At 33.7% G+C, this 15,550-nt stretch overlaps 1 protein-coding gene across 3 annotated transcripts in view; it reads right to left on the bottom strand.

Annotated features, from left to right (window-relative positions):
- The window catches only part of KLHL13 (kelch like family member 13), a 177,997-nt gene that overhangs the window by 104,836 nt on the left and 57,611 nt on the right, over positions 1 to 15,550 (bottom strand). Inside the window, exon 2 of one of the 3 annotated variants that reach the window (XM_069463077.1) lies at positions 10,061 to 10,134. The exons of the other annotated variants lie outside the window; for them this stretch is intronic. Within the exon in view, the coding sequence (XP_069319178.1) occupies positions 10,061 to 10,110 (50 nt within the window). The 5' untranslated portion in view covers positions 10,111 to 10,134. The remainder of the gene's footprint in view (positions 1 to 10,060; positions 10,135 to 15,550) is intronic. 3 annotated transcript variants of the gene reach the window in all.

Below are 15,550 nucleotides of genomic sequence, written 5' to 3'. Positions count from 1 at the left end.
GGTAAGGAAATTAACCAGTGTATGAACCAAACTGTTCAGTGGAGGGATTTGACACAGTATAGAACAAAATCAATAAAATAGAAGGAACAGCAAAAAGAGAAATTATGATAGACATGGAAGACACTATAAGTGATCATACCCCCCAAAATGGAATCAGCCTAAATATCTAATGTTAGATAATTGTTTGTACCATAGAATAGCTTATCTCATGCAGTTATTACATCTACTACAAGTTTTTATTGACATGTGAAAATGTTCAAGATATAACTAAGAAAAACACGTAGGTACAGACATGATATGCAGCATAATAAAACAGTAAGTACATTTATTGAGCATTTTACCATTTACCAGAAACTTGATTATCTAACATTTTATTTAGTCCACAGGCCCATCCTGTACAGTGATATTACTTTATTTTAAAGATGAGAAAATAGACTCAGAGAGGTAAAGAAACTTTCCAAAGTTCACCTAGCTAGTAAGTAGCAGAGCTTGATTGGAACATGTATTTGGCAGACTTCAAAAAGCCCTGATCTTAACAACACTACCACAATCAGATCATGTTCAATAAATGCACCTTAGTTACATTTAAAAATGCACCAAAATACTAAAGTAAAACTACATCAAGGTGTTACTAGAGATTACCTTAGATGATTAATTATCCTGCATATATATATAATTTTCTATTTTTATAGAAGTTCTATAATAAATATATATTACTTATAGAGTCCAAACTAACAAAAAATAATGGTCTATAGAGGGAATAAAGAACTTTTGGTCTGGAACTCGTGAAAAAGATTTAGACTCAAGATACAAATGCAAGGTCTTCAGTATATAGGTGATGATTGAAATAATTACTGTAGATGAGATTGCACAAAATGTGTAGAACATGAACAGAATTATGAACAGCAACACTCAAGACATAGGTAGGAAAAGAGTAATTGGAGTAGTAATTCCTCTCTCCAGGAACAGAAACACTTTCTATGTCCTGGAAAATTTCTATAAATTGAAACATCACTAACATTACTAACAAGCTAATGCCCTTTATATGAAAACATGCAATTCTTCAGTGACTGGAACAAATATGCTGATAAACTGCATATGCATCTACTGCTAGATCTTATGGCAATAATAATGGTTAACCAAAACCTACAGAATTTCTAAACCAAAATAAATCCAATGTACAAAAATAACTGGTCTCAGAATTTCACGTGTTACACTCTTATTATTCCCATAAGCATCTTCTAAGATTTGACTTATAATCATCACCTCACTTACTTCAGCAAAGATAAAACTAGACCCTAACAAGCTTTCAATTTTTAAAAACACAGAAAAAATACCTTTGTTGAAGTTAAGAAAACCAAATTATAATAGAATAATAAAAGGACTTATCTCTAATGATTATCTTGTTTAATTAATTTTCCATGAAGTCAATCAAATATATGTTTCTTTGGCATCTACTATGTGCTTAGGCTTAAAGATACAATTCCAGACTTTTAAAACTAAATGGAAGATTGGGATGCGAATACCGCTTGACAAGAAGTAAAAGGCTCAATATTTTTAAATATAGAATGGCCTGATTCCCAGACCTGCATTCCTTTGACATTATACACTATGAAGACGTGATTATATATTATTTCAGTACAAAAGTTTGGGCTTATTCCTAGAATCTATACTAAACTCATTTACCCTATTTTACAGTTTAAAATATTGTCACTTAATATTCAATTATTTACCTATAAGTAATAGTTGACTATGGAAAACAAAAGAAAACTACTCTAAATCATTTAACTGAATAAAATCAGTAACAATTTTTGATAAATGCTGCAACTTCTACAAATATTTACAGAAAGCCTACTATGTACAAAATCCTGCATTATCTAATATATAGGATATAAAAATACATTAGCTACAGTCACTCTCTGAAAGGGATCGCTTAGTCATAAGCAAAGACAGGTTCAAATACTTCAATGCAGAACCAAATGTGATAAAATTCATTGTAGTGGTAAAGCAATTCAGAGGCAAGAGACTCTCCTGCTCATGAGATTGGATTGATCAGAAAAGGCTTTATGTATGGCATGGAATTTGATCTGGGTCTTGAAGAACAGGTAGGATTTCAGTAGTCACAAACAAGAAGGGGACAATCTGGGTGACATTTGTCAGATTAGCAATTTGAAAAGATCACCGTGACTACAGTGTAAAGAATCCAGTTGATTGCCAAACACTGTAAAATTTAACTCTAATTATTTCACAAATCTATTTATTCCCTCTTCTTCATTCCCACTGCCATCACCTTTGTTCAGACTCTCTTCTTATCTTACTTTGATTACTACAATAGACAGACAACCAGTCTCCTAATTTCCCCACTCTCCTTCCCCAAAAAATCCACATAGCCACTAAAGTGATTTTTCTGGCAGTGTAAGTCTGTTCACATCGCTCTCCTGTTTGAAAGCTTCAGTAGGTCTCTGCAAGTCTGCAAAGCATGTAAACTCTTTAGCATAACACATAAGAGCTTTCTTAACATGGTCCCTACCCACCTTTCCAAACTCATCTCTATCCCCTTCTTATTTTGTTGCTTAATACTACAAATTGTCTGATTTTGACTACGGTGCTGTGAATACATCATGCTTTTTCATGCCACCATGCACAGTGGTGCAATGTGAAATTAACATTGGATACTATCCTAAAATTAACAGGAAGCTACATTATAGTTTGAAAGTGAAGAGACAACATGGCTAGATTTGAATTTTGAAAAGAGAACTCTAATTAGAGTCCAGAGAAGAACGAACTGATCAAGTAGATTACTACAAGAGTCTAGGCAAAAGATGATAGTAGCTTGGACTAAGGTGGTGGTAATGGAGTGGAGATTGAGAGAAGTAGAGGACACATGACTTCACCCAGGAAGCCTGCCCTGACCCCTCAAGACCAGGTGGCTATACATATTATACACATTTAATAGTACCCTATACTTCCTTTTCAACAACACTTGAGAAACACAATTACTTGTGTGTATTCTCCACTAGGCAGATAACTATATATAATCATTCACTGCTATAGCCCTAGAACCTTGCACAGTAAATGATGCATAGTATTAAATATATGTTAAAGTGATAAAAATATGATTACACAATGATTGGCACTCTTTCTCCTGTGTTGCAAATACCAGACAATATTCTGTAGCATGTTTTATCTATCAAAGAGTACATTTAGAAGACTGGAACACTGTCAGAGCACTACACATCACTGCAGAAGCGCTTATTAGATCTAGGAATGCCATCAGAAAACACCATCACCACCACCACAACAAACAGGTGATTCTGTGTATGAGGATGTTGTTCGGAGTAAGGTGCTGTTTGCCACAAAGCAAGCCACATATGGCTGGCCTTTCCCTGTATCTCAGGAAGCATTGTAATAAAACTTCATATAGGGTAAAATATATGATGGATGGTAGATTCTAAGACCAAAACACCCAAGACTAATAAGAAGTTAATGCCCTTCTGCATTGCAATCCCCTACCCTTAACTCTTTAACCTTCCACCTGCCTTATTAATTTTTCATAGCAATTTTCTCCATAATATATATTTGCTTATTATCTGACCACACACCCACTCCCATAAAATATAAGGTCAATGAGAAGGATTCATCACTTTTCATCATGTTTTAGCACTTGAAAATGTTTAGCACTTAGAAATTAGACAATAAATATTTGTTCAAATTATAAACAGAACAAATCCTTAGAGTCTGACTAGTCCATTCACTTATTCAGCAATAATAGCAATTACTACATGGCAGACATTGTATTAAATAACAGGGATACATTACTTTCATATATTCATTATCTTATTGAAGAATCACTTTGTCAAATTTTTAATCTATAGAACAATTTGTGAAGAATTTATCTCTTCCCAACATTTGGTCTTTTAATCAAGGACGATGGTATGTCTCTCCATTTTTTAAATGTCTGCTTTACTATCTGAGTAGAATTTTAAAATTTTCTTCATATCAATCATAGACATTGTTGGGATTATTACTATGTGGCTATTATAAATGGATTTTTTCCATTATATCTTCTAAATGACTATTTCTGACATAAATAAAAGGTACCGATCTTTTAATTTTTAGCTAAATCCAACTACTTTTTACAACTTTTATTAATTCTGTCAAGTATAGAGTTGTTTTGCAAGCTTAGCTTTTATATATATACATATATATATATATATATATATATGCGCCTATCCTCTTTTTATTATTTCATTTAAGGTGTACAACATGATGTTTTGGTACACAGACAGTGAAATGATTACTACAGTCAAACAAATTAACATATCCATCACCTTCTATAATTGCCTTTTTATGTTAAGAGCACCTAAAATCTACTCTCAGCAAATTTTAAGTATACAATATTATTAACTTGTCTTTATGCTGCAGATTATATCTCTAGACTTATTCATCCTACCTAACTGTAAATTTTCATACTTTGACCTACTTCTTTCTCCTTATTTCTTCCCACTCCTCTCCCTTGGCAACCATCTTTCCATTTATTCAACATTTTTAAAATTCCACATAGGTGAGATCATATAGTACTTTTCTTTCTGTTTGCCCTATTTCACTTAACATAATGCCATCCAAGTTCATCCATATCATTGCAAATGGCAATTATCTCCTTTTGTAAGACTGAATAATATATCATTGTGTGTATATATATATATAAATATATAAATATATATATATAAATATATATATATATAAATATATATATATATACCACAATTTCTTTATTCAGTCATCCATTGATGGTTATTTCCACATCTTGGCTATTGTGAATAATGCTGCAGTGAACATGAGAGGGCAGAGATCTCAACAAGGTGCTGATTTCATTTCCTTTGTATATATATCCAGAAGTGGGATTGCTGAGTCCTATGGTACTTCTATATTTAGTTTTATAATGAATTTCCATATTGCTTTCCATAATGGCTGCACCATTTTACATTCCCACCAACAGTATGCAAGGGTTGCCTTCTCTACATCCTTGCCAACACTTGTTATTCTTTGTTTTTTTTACAATGGCCATCCTAACAGGTGTGAAGTAATAACTCATTGTGGTTTTGATTTGCATTTCCCTGCTGATTAGTAATGTTGAGCACCTTTTCATATGCTTGTTGGCCATGTGTATGTCTTCTTTGAAAAAAGTCTATCCAGTTCCTTTGCCCATTTTTAGATTGTGTGTTTTTTTTATTTTTACTACTGAATTGTGTGAGATACTTACATATTTTGAATATTAACTCCTTTTCAGATTTATGGTTTGCAAATATTTTCTCCCAATCCTTAGGCTGCCTTTCATTCTGTTAACTGTTTTATTCACCATGCAGAAGAATTTTATGTAGTCCCAACTTGTTTATTTTTGCTTCTGTTGCTTGTGATTTTGGTGTGATATCCAAAAAAATCACTGCCAAAGCCAATATCAAGGAGTCTTTCCCCTATGTTTTCTAGAAGTTTCCTGCTTTCAGGTTTTACCTTTAGGTCTTTAATCCATTTGGAGTTTATTTTTGTGTATGATACAGGATAAAAGTCCAGATTCATTCTTTTGCATATGGATATCTAGTTTTCCTGGAACCATTTATCTTCTAAAAATTAATACTTTTGTCTCTTTCTTTCCATTAATTAAGCCTTTTTATTGACATCAGCCAGAATTTATAGATACATATTAAATAATGGTGATTGTGGGCATCCTTGTTTTATTGCTGCTTATGGAACAAATCTTACATTTTACCATTAAATACAATGCTGAATTGTTGGTGTCAGAGACATAATTAATTTTCCTGTCATAAGAGCAAGTTTCTATCACTAACTTTTCAGAGTTCTTTTTTATTCTTAAAATGGGCATTTAATTTTTTCAAGCACCATCAGCATTTATTTGAAATTTTTCTCTTATGAGATCTATTGATAGGATGCATTATATGACTAATTTTCATGATATTAAACCATTCCCATGCTGGGATAAAACTTTCTTAGTCACAAAGGGTTAATTCATATATTTCTAAATGTGTTTGGTTTTAGAATTTGAAATAGATCCATAATCTGTGTGTGCATGCAAGAAACATTTTTCTCACATTTTGATATCTGAATTATGCAGCATTATAAAATGAATTGGGCTATTTTCCATCCTTTTCTATGCTCTGAATCAATTTATTTAGACTCAGAAATAACTGTTTCTTTCAAAGGGATCTTATTTATATAAGAAAGATAATAAAAGAAGGAAATCAAAACTCACTGTATTATAAACTGGAACTCATAATACTAGTTCCCTTTGCCATGCCAGATGTAGGTCAAGTTACCATCGAGTCACCTTGACATTCACAAAAGAATTAACTTAGAATTATCAGTACAAAGAGACTTTTCTTTTATAAAGTTGTCTTATTAATTACTCAGATTCTATGTGAAATTTTGGCCGTAAGATCATTTCCTTGGTTTTTGCTCAAGAATGCACGTATAATGTGAGGGCTAAAATGCTAGAACTTTTTGAAGAAAGCCTAAAATTTGGGAGGGCAAAGATTTCTTGGGCAAGGTGCAAAAAGCGCTAAGAATTAAAGGAAAAAAATGATACACTGAACTTCATTTTTAAAAAAACTTCTGCTCATCAGAAGACACAAATAGGAAAGGGGGAGGCAAGCCAATGATTGGAAGCAAATATTCATAGTACATATACCTAAATATCCAGAATACATTAAAAACTCCTAAAAATCAAGATAAAACAACAACTCAACTTTTCAAATGGGCCAAAGACGTGGAACATATGCTTCTAAAATATATCCAAATATCTAATGAACATATGAAAACATAGTCATATCATTACACATGAGGAAAATGCAAACTGAAAACCATAATGAGGAACCACACTACACATCCAGAGATGTGTAACATACAGGCTAACAATATCAAGACTTGGTAAAGATTCTCACTTATTATTGGTGAGGGTATAAAATGGTACAACACTTTAGGAAAGCATTTGGTAGTTTATATATATATATATATATATATTTATATGCACATACCCTATGTCCCAGCAATTCTACTCCTGGTATACTGTATATCCAAACAAAATGAGTAAACATGGACAAAAATGTTTTACACAAGAATGTCAATAACAGCTTTATTCTTAATAGCTAAATACTAGATGCAACTTAAATGACTATTGACAGGAAGATGGATAAATAAATTGTGGTATAGTTAAACAATGGAATATTACACAGCAATAAAAAAGAAGGAGCTACTAATACATGAAGCTATAACTTCAACATCTCCCCATCTCCTCCCATTTTCACTATACATGGCCACACATTATTCCTGCTATGATTTCCCTCCATTATTTATCTCTGAACAAGTCTATCTTATAGTCCCTAAGGTCAGTGTCCCAGCCTTCCCCAAATGACAGTATAGTAGTGCCCCCTGACCCTTATCTGAGGTTTCACATTCTCTGGTTTCAGTTGCTGTGGCCAATCATAGACTGAAAATATTAAATGGAAAATTCCAGAAATAAACAATTCATGGGTTTTTAAGTGCATGGCATTCTGAGTAGTGTGATGAAATCTCACACCGTCCTGCTCCAACCCACCCAGGACATGAATCATCCCTTTGTCCAGCATATCTATTCTTTCTATACTATCTACCCATTAGTCACTTAGTAGCTTTCTTGGTTGTCAGACTGACTATCATGGTATTGCAGAGCTTATATTTAAGTAACCGTTATTTTACTTAATAGCTTCAAAGTGCAAGAGTAGTGGTGCTGGTGATTGGGATATGCCAAAGAGAAGCCATAAAGTGAAAAGGTGAAAGTTCTCAACCTAAGGAAAGAAAAAATATCCAGTGCAGAGGTTGCTAAGATCCACGGTAAGAATGAGTCTTCTATCTGTGTATTTGTGAAGAAGGAAAAAGAAACTTGTGCTAGTTATGCTGTCGCACCTCAAACTGCAAAGTTATTACCACAGTGCACAAGTGCTTAGTTAAGATGGAAGGTGACTGAGTGTGGTGGCGCGTGCCTATAGCCACAGGTACTCAAGAGGCTGAGGCAGGAGGATTGCTTGAGCCCAGAAATTTGAGGCCAGCCTGGGTAAAAAAGCAACATCTTGACTCCTAAAAAATATTTTTTTTAAAAAATGATGGAAAAATATTAAATTTGTGAGTGGAAGACATGAACAGAAATATATTCTGGTTGATGGCAATCAGGCTCAAAACTACCCACGATTTCAGGCCTCCACTGGAGGGTATTGGAAGGTGTCCCCCGAGGATAAGGGGGAACTATTATATACATTCCAACAAAAAAAAACAGGTGCCCTTCATTTCATATGATATTTCTTTAATGGTATTATTATGTAAAATTCCTTCTATGGTATCTGCCAAATAACAGTGACTTTATATATGTTCCCTTCCTACCTCAACCCTTCCTACCTTTTCTTTTTCTTTTAAAACACACCTTTATTTTTATTAATAAATACCTCAGAATTCAGAAACACAAATACTCCATTTTCAAAATAATTAAAATCTCACATTTACATTTCAATAATACTAGCACTTATATACCACTTACTATTTACCAAGCTCACTCATTCAGGGTTTCTCCTCTATCTCTGTACACAAATATACACACACTTAGATACACACACACACATACCATACTATACACTTATTTAATTCTCACAACAACCCTGCAGTGTAGGTACTATTATTGACCCCCTTTCAAAGATGAGGAAGTTGAGGTAGAGAATGATTAAGTAACTTCCCAAGACTATGCTGATACTAACCATCAGAGCCAGGATACAGACAACTCTAACATACTGTTCCAAATGCTTCACCCAAACTGTACAATCAAGCTATTGGCAATAAGAGATACTCTGTCACACTTGCAAAACAAGGCTGTGTTTCTTTAAATCATGAATTTAAAATCCTAAATTGTCAGAAGAAGCTTTAAATAGGGAGGACTCCCTGATAAGGTTTCAACTGCACTTTTTTTATGAAGTTAATAACGTTATTTATTTTTTTATTTCAGAATATTATGGGAGTACAAAAGTTTTGTTATGTTTATAGCAGTATAATTCACAATCATAAAAATGTGGAAACAACCCAAGTGTCCATCAATATATAAGTGGATCAATAAAATGTGGTATATGTATACCATGGAGTATTACTCAGCCATAAAAAATGGTGAACTAATAACTTTTGTAACAACCTGGATGGAACTGGAAATCATCCTTTTAAGTGAAGTATTACAAGAATGGAAGAACAGAAACCACATGTACTTACTACTAAATTGAAACTTACAGATCAACTGGATTTTTAAATAACAGAAACGTACATACAGTCACAGAGCAATCCTATTTTTAAAAATTCATTGTTGAGGCCAGACACAGTAGCTCATGCCTATAATCCCAGCACTTTGAGAGGCCAAGGTGGGAGGATAGCATGACGTCAGGAGTTTGAGACCAGCCTGGGCAACATAGTGAGACCTTGTCTCTACAAAATTTTTGTTTAAATTAGCCAGGCATGGTGACACATGCCTGTACCCCTAGCTACTCAGGAGGCTCAGGTGGAAGAATTGCTTGAGTCCAGGAGTTCGAGAGTCTGCAGTGAGCTGCGGTCACACCACTGTACTCCAGCCTGGGTGACAGAGTGAGACCCTGTCCCCCAAAAAATGGGAGGTAAATAATTCATTGTTGAAACATCTATTCTTAAGCTGTGGATAACTGTATTTATTCACAGATATGCTTTTAAAATTATTAATTTAAATTAGTATCTCCATTAACTATCTTAGGTGTTCACAATTTATACCAATTATATTTTCTACTTATATTCTCTATTTTTTATTAGCTCAGGAGACACTCTCACTAACATCCTCTTTGTTCCATTTCTTTGTAACTCAGTCATTCTCTAATTCACTCAAACAATAAATACTTATTATTCTATGCCAATTATTCAACAAATATTTATTGAGTGCTTGCTTATGTTAGGTATATAATAGGTAGGAAAGACATTATATAACTTATAAGGTAAACTGTTTCCATAAATATACCGGTTATGGAGTATTGCAGCAACCAATTCCCCTCTATGCAGATGATCCATCACCTCTAAAAGTTGGATAATGACCTGTTCAGGAGGAAAAGAAGCCAATATTTACTACAAATATCAATACAGTAATCTTCAAATTGTGCTACTTTTATCATATTTTATACATTTCATGATTAATTTAAAAGCAAAATGTATGTCCATGTACCTAATGTCCATATTACAACTTATGAAAATTAAGAAACTGAATCTTTTTAAAAAATGAAATAGTCAAAATATCTATAAAATTCAATAATGAATAATTAAATAGTATTGACTAAACTTTCTGAGAAATCATTAGCTAACAATTACCCATAGAAAACTAAAAAAGTACAGTAGCCTCCCCTTATCCAAGGTTTGGCTTCCTGCAGTCTCAGCTACCAGTGGTTAACTGCAGTACAAAAATATTAAATGGAAAATTCCAGAAATAAACAATTTACATATTTTTAAATTGCATGCTGTTCTGAGAAGTATGATGAGATCTCACACTGTTCCACTCCATCTCACCCAGGACATGAATCATCCTTTGTCCAGCATATCCACACTGCCTACACTACACTCTGGTTAGTTACTTAGTAGCTTTCCTAGTATGAAATCAAAATAACACAGTATATATAGGGTTCAGTACTATCTGAGGTTTCAGGCATCCACTGGGGGTCTTGGAATGTATCACCTGTGAACAAAAGGAACTATGTGTACAGGTAGTTGGATTAAACTAAGAATGAGAAGACCTGAGGAGCCTCTATGAAGTTGGGTTAGACAAGAGAAGTTAGGAGTGAAGAGTTGAGGCAAATACTTGCCAAGTAGATACCAAGACAGCACTGATTCCCATTATTACCAGCAGGGCTTAGAACCTGAGAAGCCTACAAGCAAGGACCACAGTTATAGAAGTGGTTACACAAAATACAGGCAAGAAAGGTATACACAATTACAAAAAATAATGGTGATCTAGCACCTCTTATATTATCCTGGATAGAGCTTGAGCCCATCCTTCAAAGTGAAGTATCACAAGAATGGAAGAATAAGCACCACATGTACTCACCATCAAATTGGCAGTAACTGTTCAACACTAAGGTGCTCACATGGTAGTAATATTCATTGGGAGTTAAGGGGTGAGGATGGGTAAACTCACAACTAATGGACATGATAAGCATTGCATGGGGGAAGGGCATGCCTCCAATCCTGGCTTGGGTGAGGCAAAGTCATAACATGTAACCAAAATGTTTGTACCCCCACAATATCCTGAAATAAATAAATAAATAAATAATAGGAAAGTATAATGTTTTGAAATCCTGAACACAAAAAGTAAGGAGTAAGAATGCTATTTTCTTGACCTGGACTAAATTTTTGTTTTGGTGGTTGTTTTTGTTGGAGGAGCAGGTGAGTTTTGGTAAACCGAACTCTATCTAATATATTTGTTTTTAGTAATACCAATGTATCGCATTGAAGAAGTAGAGTATATTTTATATATTTATTCAGTTTATTTCAAATATATTGGGAAGCAAAATTTATAATTTACTTAAATGTATACTTTCCTTCCTAATAAAGTCAATTTGTTACACTGGGAAAATAAAAATGTATTATATGCAATTTAGTTTGTTCATAAAATTATGTGATCACCTAAAATAATTAAGCAAGTTGGGAGGGAGGATTCTTCATTGTCCCCAGCTCTCTTCCAGCCCCTTAATTTAAGGAAAAGAAGCTGAAGGCAAAAAAGTATTCTATTTCTTGGGTCTTCATAACTCTTAAAAAGGAAACAAATCCAATGACAATATAACATTTATGTTTATTTGTACAATCATATTTTTCTGCTTATAATCCTGCTATTATAAGAAATTGAGTAGGCTAAATGAAATTAAAAATTTTAAAGCATCAAAAATCAACTGACCTTTGATTTACCTTTTCTAAAAAATGTTCAAGTGATGAAAGAATTTTTAGATGTTGAAATTTTTAAATTTTGTTTAGGCAAAGGAAAAAAAAATTAATATCTAGATTACTACTAGGAATCTGGTAATGTGAAACTAAATAATTCATGCCCTGTTTCACTAACTGCATTTAAAATGGAACATATAGATTTCAAAACTAGGTATGCAATTTTTCTATTAAACCCTGCTATGGCTTGAATGTGTCCCCCACAAAGTATGTATGGGAAAAGTTTCCATGTATTGGATACTCAATGTGGCAGTGTTGGGAGGTGGGGACTAATGGGAGGTATTTGGGTCATGGGGACACTGCCCTCATGAATGGATTAATGTCATTATCATGGGAGTGCATTCTTTATAAAAGGACAGGTTCAGGCTTCCCTCCCCATCCCCGTTTGCCCTTCCACCCTCTGCCATGGGATGAAGGAACAAGAAGGCCCTCACCAGATGCCAGTTCCTTAATTTTGAACTTCTTAGCCTCCAGAACTATGAGAAATACATTTCTGTTCATTAGAGATTACCCAGTCTCAGGTAATTTGTGCTGTTATAGCAGCACAAAATAGACTAACACAATCCCCTTGTTTCAATCAATCCCCCTGCAGCACCTAAATTTCTGAGTCTGAAGCTCCCCCATTCAAATTACCCAGAAAATAAACTCTCTGGTCTCCTGAGGAAGCAGGGAGTAGGCAACAGGACATGAGACTCCAGCCACTTATTATACAGACATTCAATGAATAACACATATTTTCAATCTCATGATACATCCCTGCCTTCTGCAGACCAGGGGACTTCAAGTCTTGAGATATTAAGAGTTCTGTGGAAAGACTTAGTTGGTTTCTCTGATAAATTCATGTAAAGGGAGATGTTGAAGTTGTAACTTCCTTTGCTCTAAGTAAAAATTAGCTTCAACCTTACATCTGTCAATGCTTCCGCTCCTGTTCTCTTTGCCTTATTAAATTTTTCCATTTTCTTACTCTGATTTTAATGGGTTAGGGAAAGGAAGTAAACACATGTCATGAAATTTATGTGAGATTTAACTAAAACTATTTTAACCAGGGAATTAAATATAAATACATATATATAATTTTATACTATATATTTATATTAATTATATTACATATTTATATATATTAAACATACATATTGATCAAATACATAGAAATATGTTGGAAAATTAACACTGGCCACAATATAGGGGTAGAGCAGAGAGAGATAGACTAGAAGTTTAGATATGAATTAAGAAACTTCTTCCATAGTCAAGACATGAGATAAGAGCCCAGACAACTGGTATGGGGATAACCAGAGAGAACTAGGACATATTGACTAAAAGATCACTGACATCATCAAAGACAAAAATCCCAGAATCTATTTAAATAACTGGGGTGAGGTAATGATATCAAGTGGGGTAACATACAGAGGAGAAGGAAAAATATTGAAAGAAAAGAGAATAATTTGATGCAGACATATTTATGTACCATAGGACACTCTGTGAAATATCTAGCAGAAAATTGAAAAGCTGTATCTAGATTTAGATAGTAACTAGAAATGACAATGCAGGGATATTTAGCCAATTAAGTGACAGGTAAAGCAAATAAGATTGGGAAATGTTACTAAAGAGTATATTTGCCCTGAGAAGGTACAATCCAAATGAAACACAAGAAGACAAGCCAGCAAGGAAAACAGAGAACAGGTAGGAGGAAAACTAAGAGAATTGTGAGATAAAAGCTAAAGAATAAGAGTGTTTCAAGAGCACTCAGAAGTTTCAAGTTCTTCTGAGAGCAAGTAAGATACAGCTACTTGATTTGACAACTACAAAATGAGTGGTGACTTTTTCAAAGAGCAGTTTCAGTATCAGTGGGGAGAACCACAATGCAGTGGTTTGAAAAATAAAACCAAAATAAATACCTTCTTTCAAGATCTTGTGAGGAACTCAAATACATCAGGGAATTATTCTATGGTAAAGATGGCCTTTCAAACCAGTAAGGGAAAGGGAGATAATTAAATAAATTATTTGGGTAGACATTTGTTTTGTTTTTTTAAAGCATAGGTTGTACGTATTTCCCTTGTTACCCTAAAATAAATTCCAGAAGGATCAAAAATTTAGAGTTAAAAAAATGAAGCTGAAAGAGTACCAAGAGAAAACTCAAGTGAATTTATTTACAATCATGTGGTGGAGAAGGCAAATATTAATAGCACCCAAAAATCAAAAGTCATAAAAGACTGTTAAATCTGATTATAGAAAAAAAATTCTGTACTTCAAATATACCAAAGTCCAAAAGCAAATGATAAACTAAGAAAAAATATTCATAACACACATGACAGGCAACAAAGAGCTAGTGATTTTAACTTAAACAAAATTAATAAAAACAATAAAATGCAATGGTAAAGTGAGCAAATAATATAAGCAGAAAGCACACATCGAAATACAAAACATTAAGAAACTAAATGCTATTTTAGATTGAGGCACTGTTCTCACCTATGAAATTCACACACCTATGCATGCGCATGCACACACATAAGGCCTGTATATATCCTTTATTTGTAAGAAGGAATATGGGATTGGGAGGATATTTACTTTTCATGCTATACTTTTCTGTTCAATTTATTTTAAAGTAAAATATAAGGAAGATCTGGCAGAAGGAGTAAAGAGTGGCCATGAGATAGGAGGGAAACGAGGAAGGTACAGTAACTGAGAAGTGTTAAATGAAGAAAGGAGTAGTGGAGAGTATCCGATGCTGCTGAGAGATTGAGGAAGTGAAGAGTTCAGAAGTGACAACTCAGTGTGGTAACCTGGAGGCTACTGGAGACCTTGATAAGAGTGGGTTGTGTGGAATGATGGAGATAAGAACTGATTAGTGTAGGTTTAAGAGTTAAAGGGGGAGGGGAAAAATACATACAACTCTTACAAGGAGTTTTCCTTTAATAAAGAGTAGAGAAATAGATGGTAGTTGGATGAGATACAGGGTGGAAGTAGCTAATGTTTTATTATATTTTATTTCCATAATGGGAGATACTAGAGCAAGTAGATCTGGAATAGTATAATGTTAAACAAAACTGTAAACTGAAGAAGTTCAATATTACGTATATACATTCTAAAAGCATGTAAGGCAATTCTCTCTCTCTTTTTCTCTCTCTCTCTCATATAATACACACACACACATACACACACACACATTATGTATGTCAGTATATACAGATGTAGAAAAAAGCATAAAAATAATCATGGGAATGATAAACACCAAATTTGTGAGAGAAGGAGATAGCAATTCCCTCAGAAGAGGAAGGAAGGGGAATGCAATTGTGCAGGAACACACTGGAAGCTTCACCTGTATGTTCTGTTAAGAATCTGAAACAAAAATTACAAAATTTTAACGTTTTACATAGTTAAGTGGTGGTTACATTGGTTATACTTTTTGTATGTTTCAAATATTTTATTACAAAAGAAACAAAAAAGTATAAAACATTATCTCCACCCTAAAGCAGGGACTATGTAAGTGAGCAGACAGGACATGGCATAGAAAAACCAGCATATTTTA

The sequence above is a fragment of the Eulemur rufifrons genome, chromosome 30, assembly GCF_041146395.1.
Source record: "Eulemur rufifrons isolate Redbay chromosome 30, OSU_ERuf_1, whole genome shotgun sequence".
NCBI classification, from domain to species: Eukaryota; Metazoa; Chordata; class Mammalia; order Primates; family Lemuridae; genus Eulemur; species Eulemur rufifrons.
Note: the sequence above shows the minus strand (reverse complement) of the source record. Positions and strands in the feature narration are given on the sequence as shown.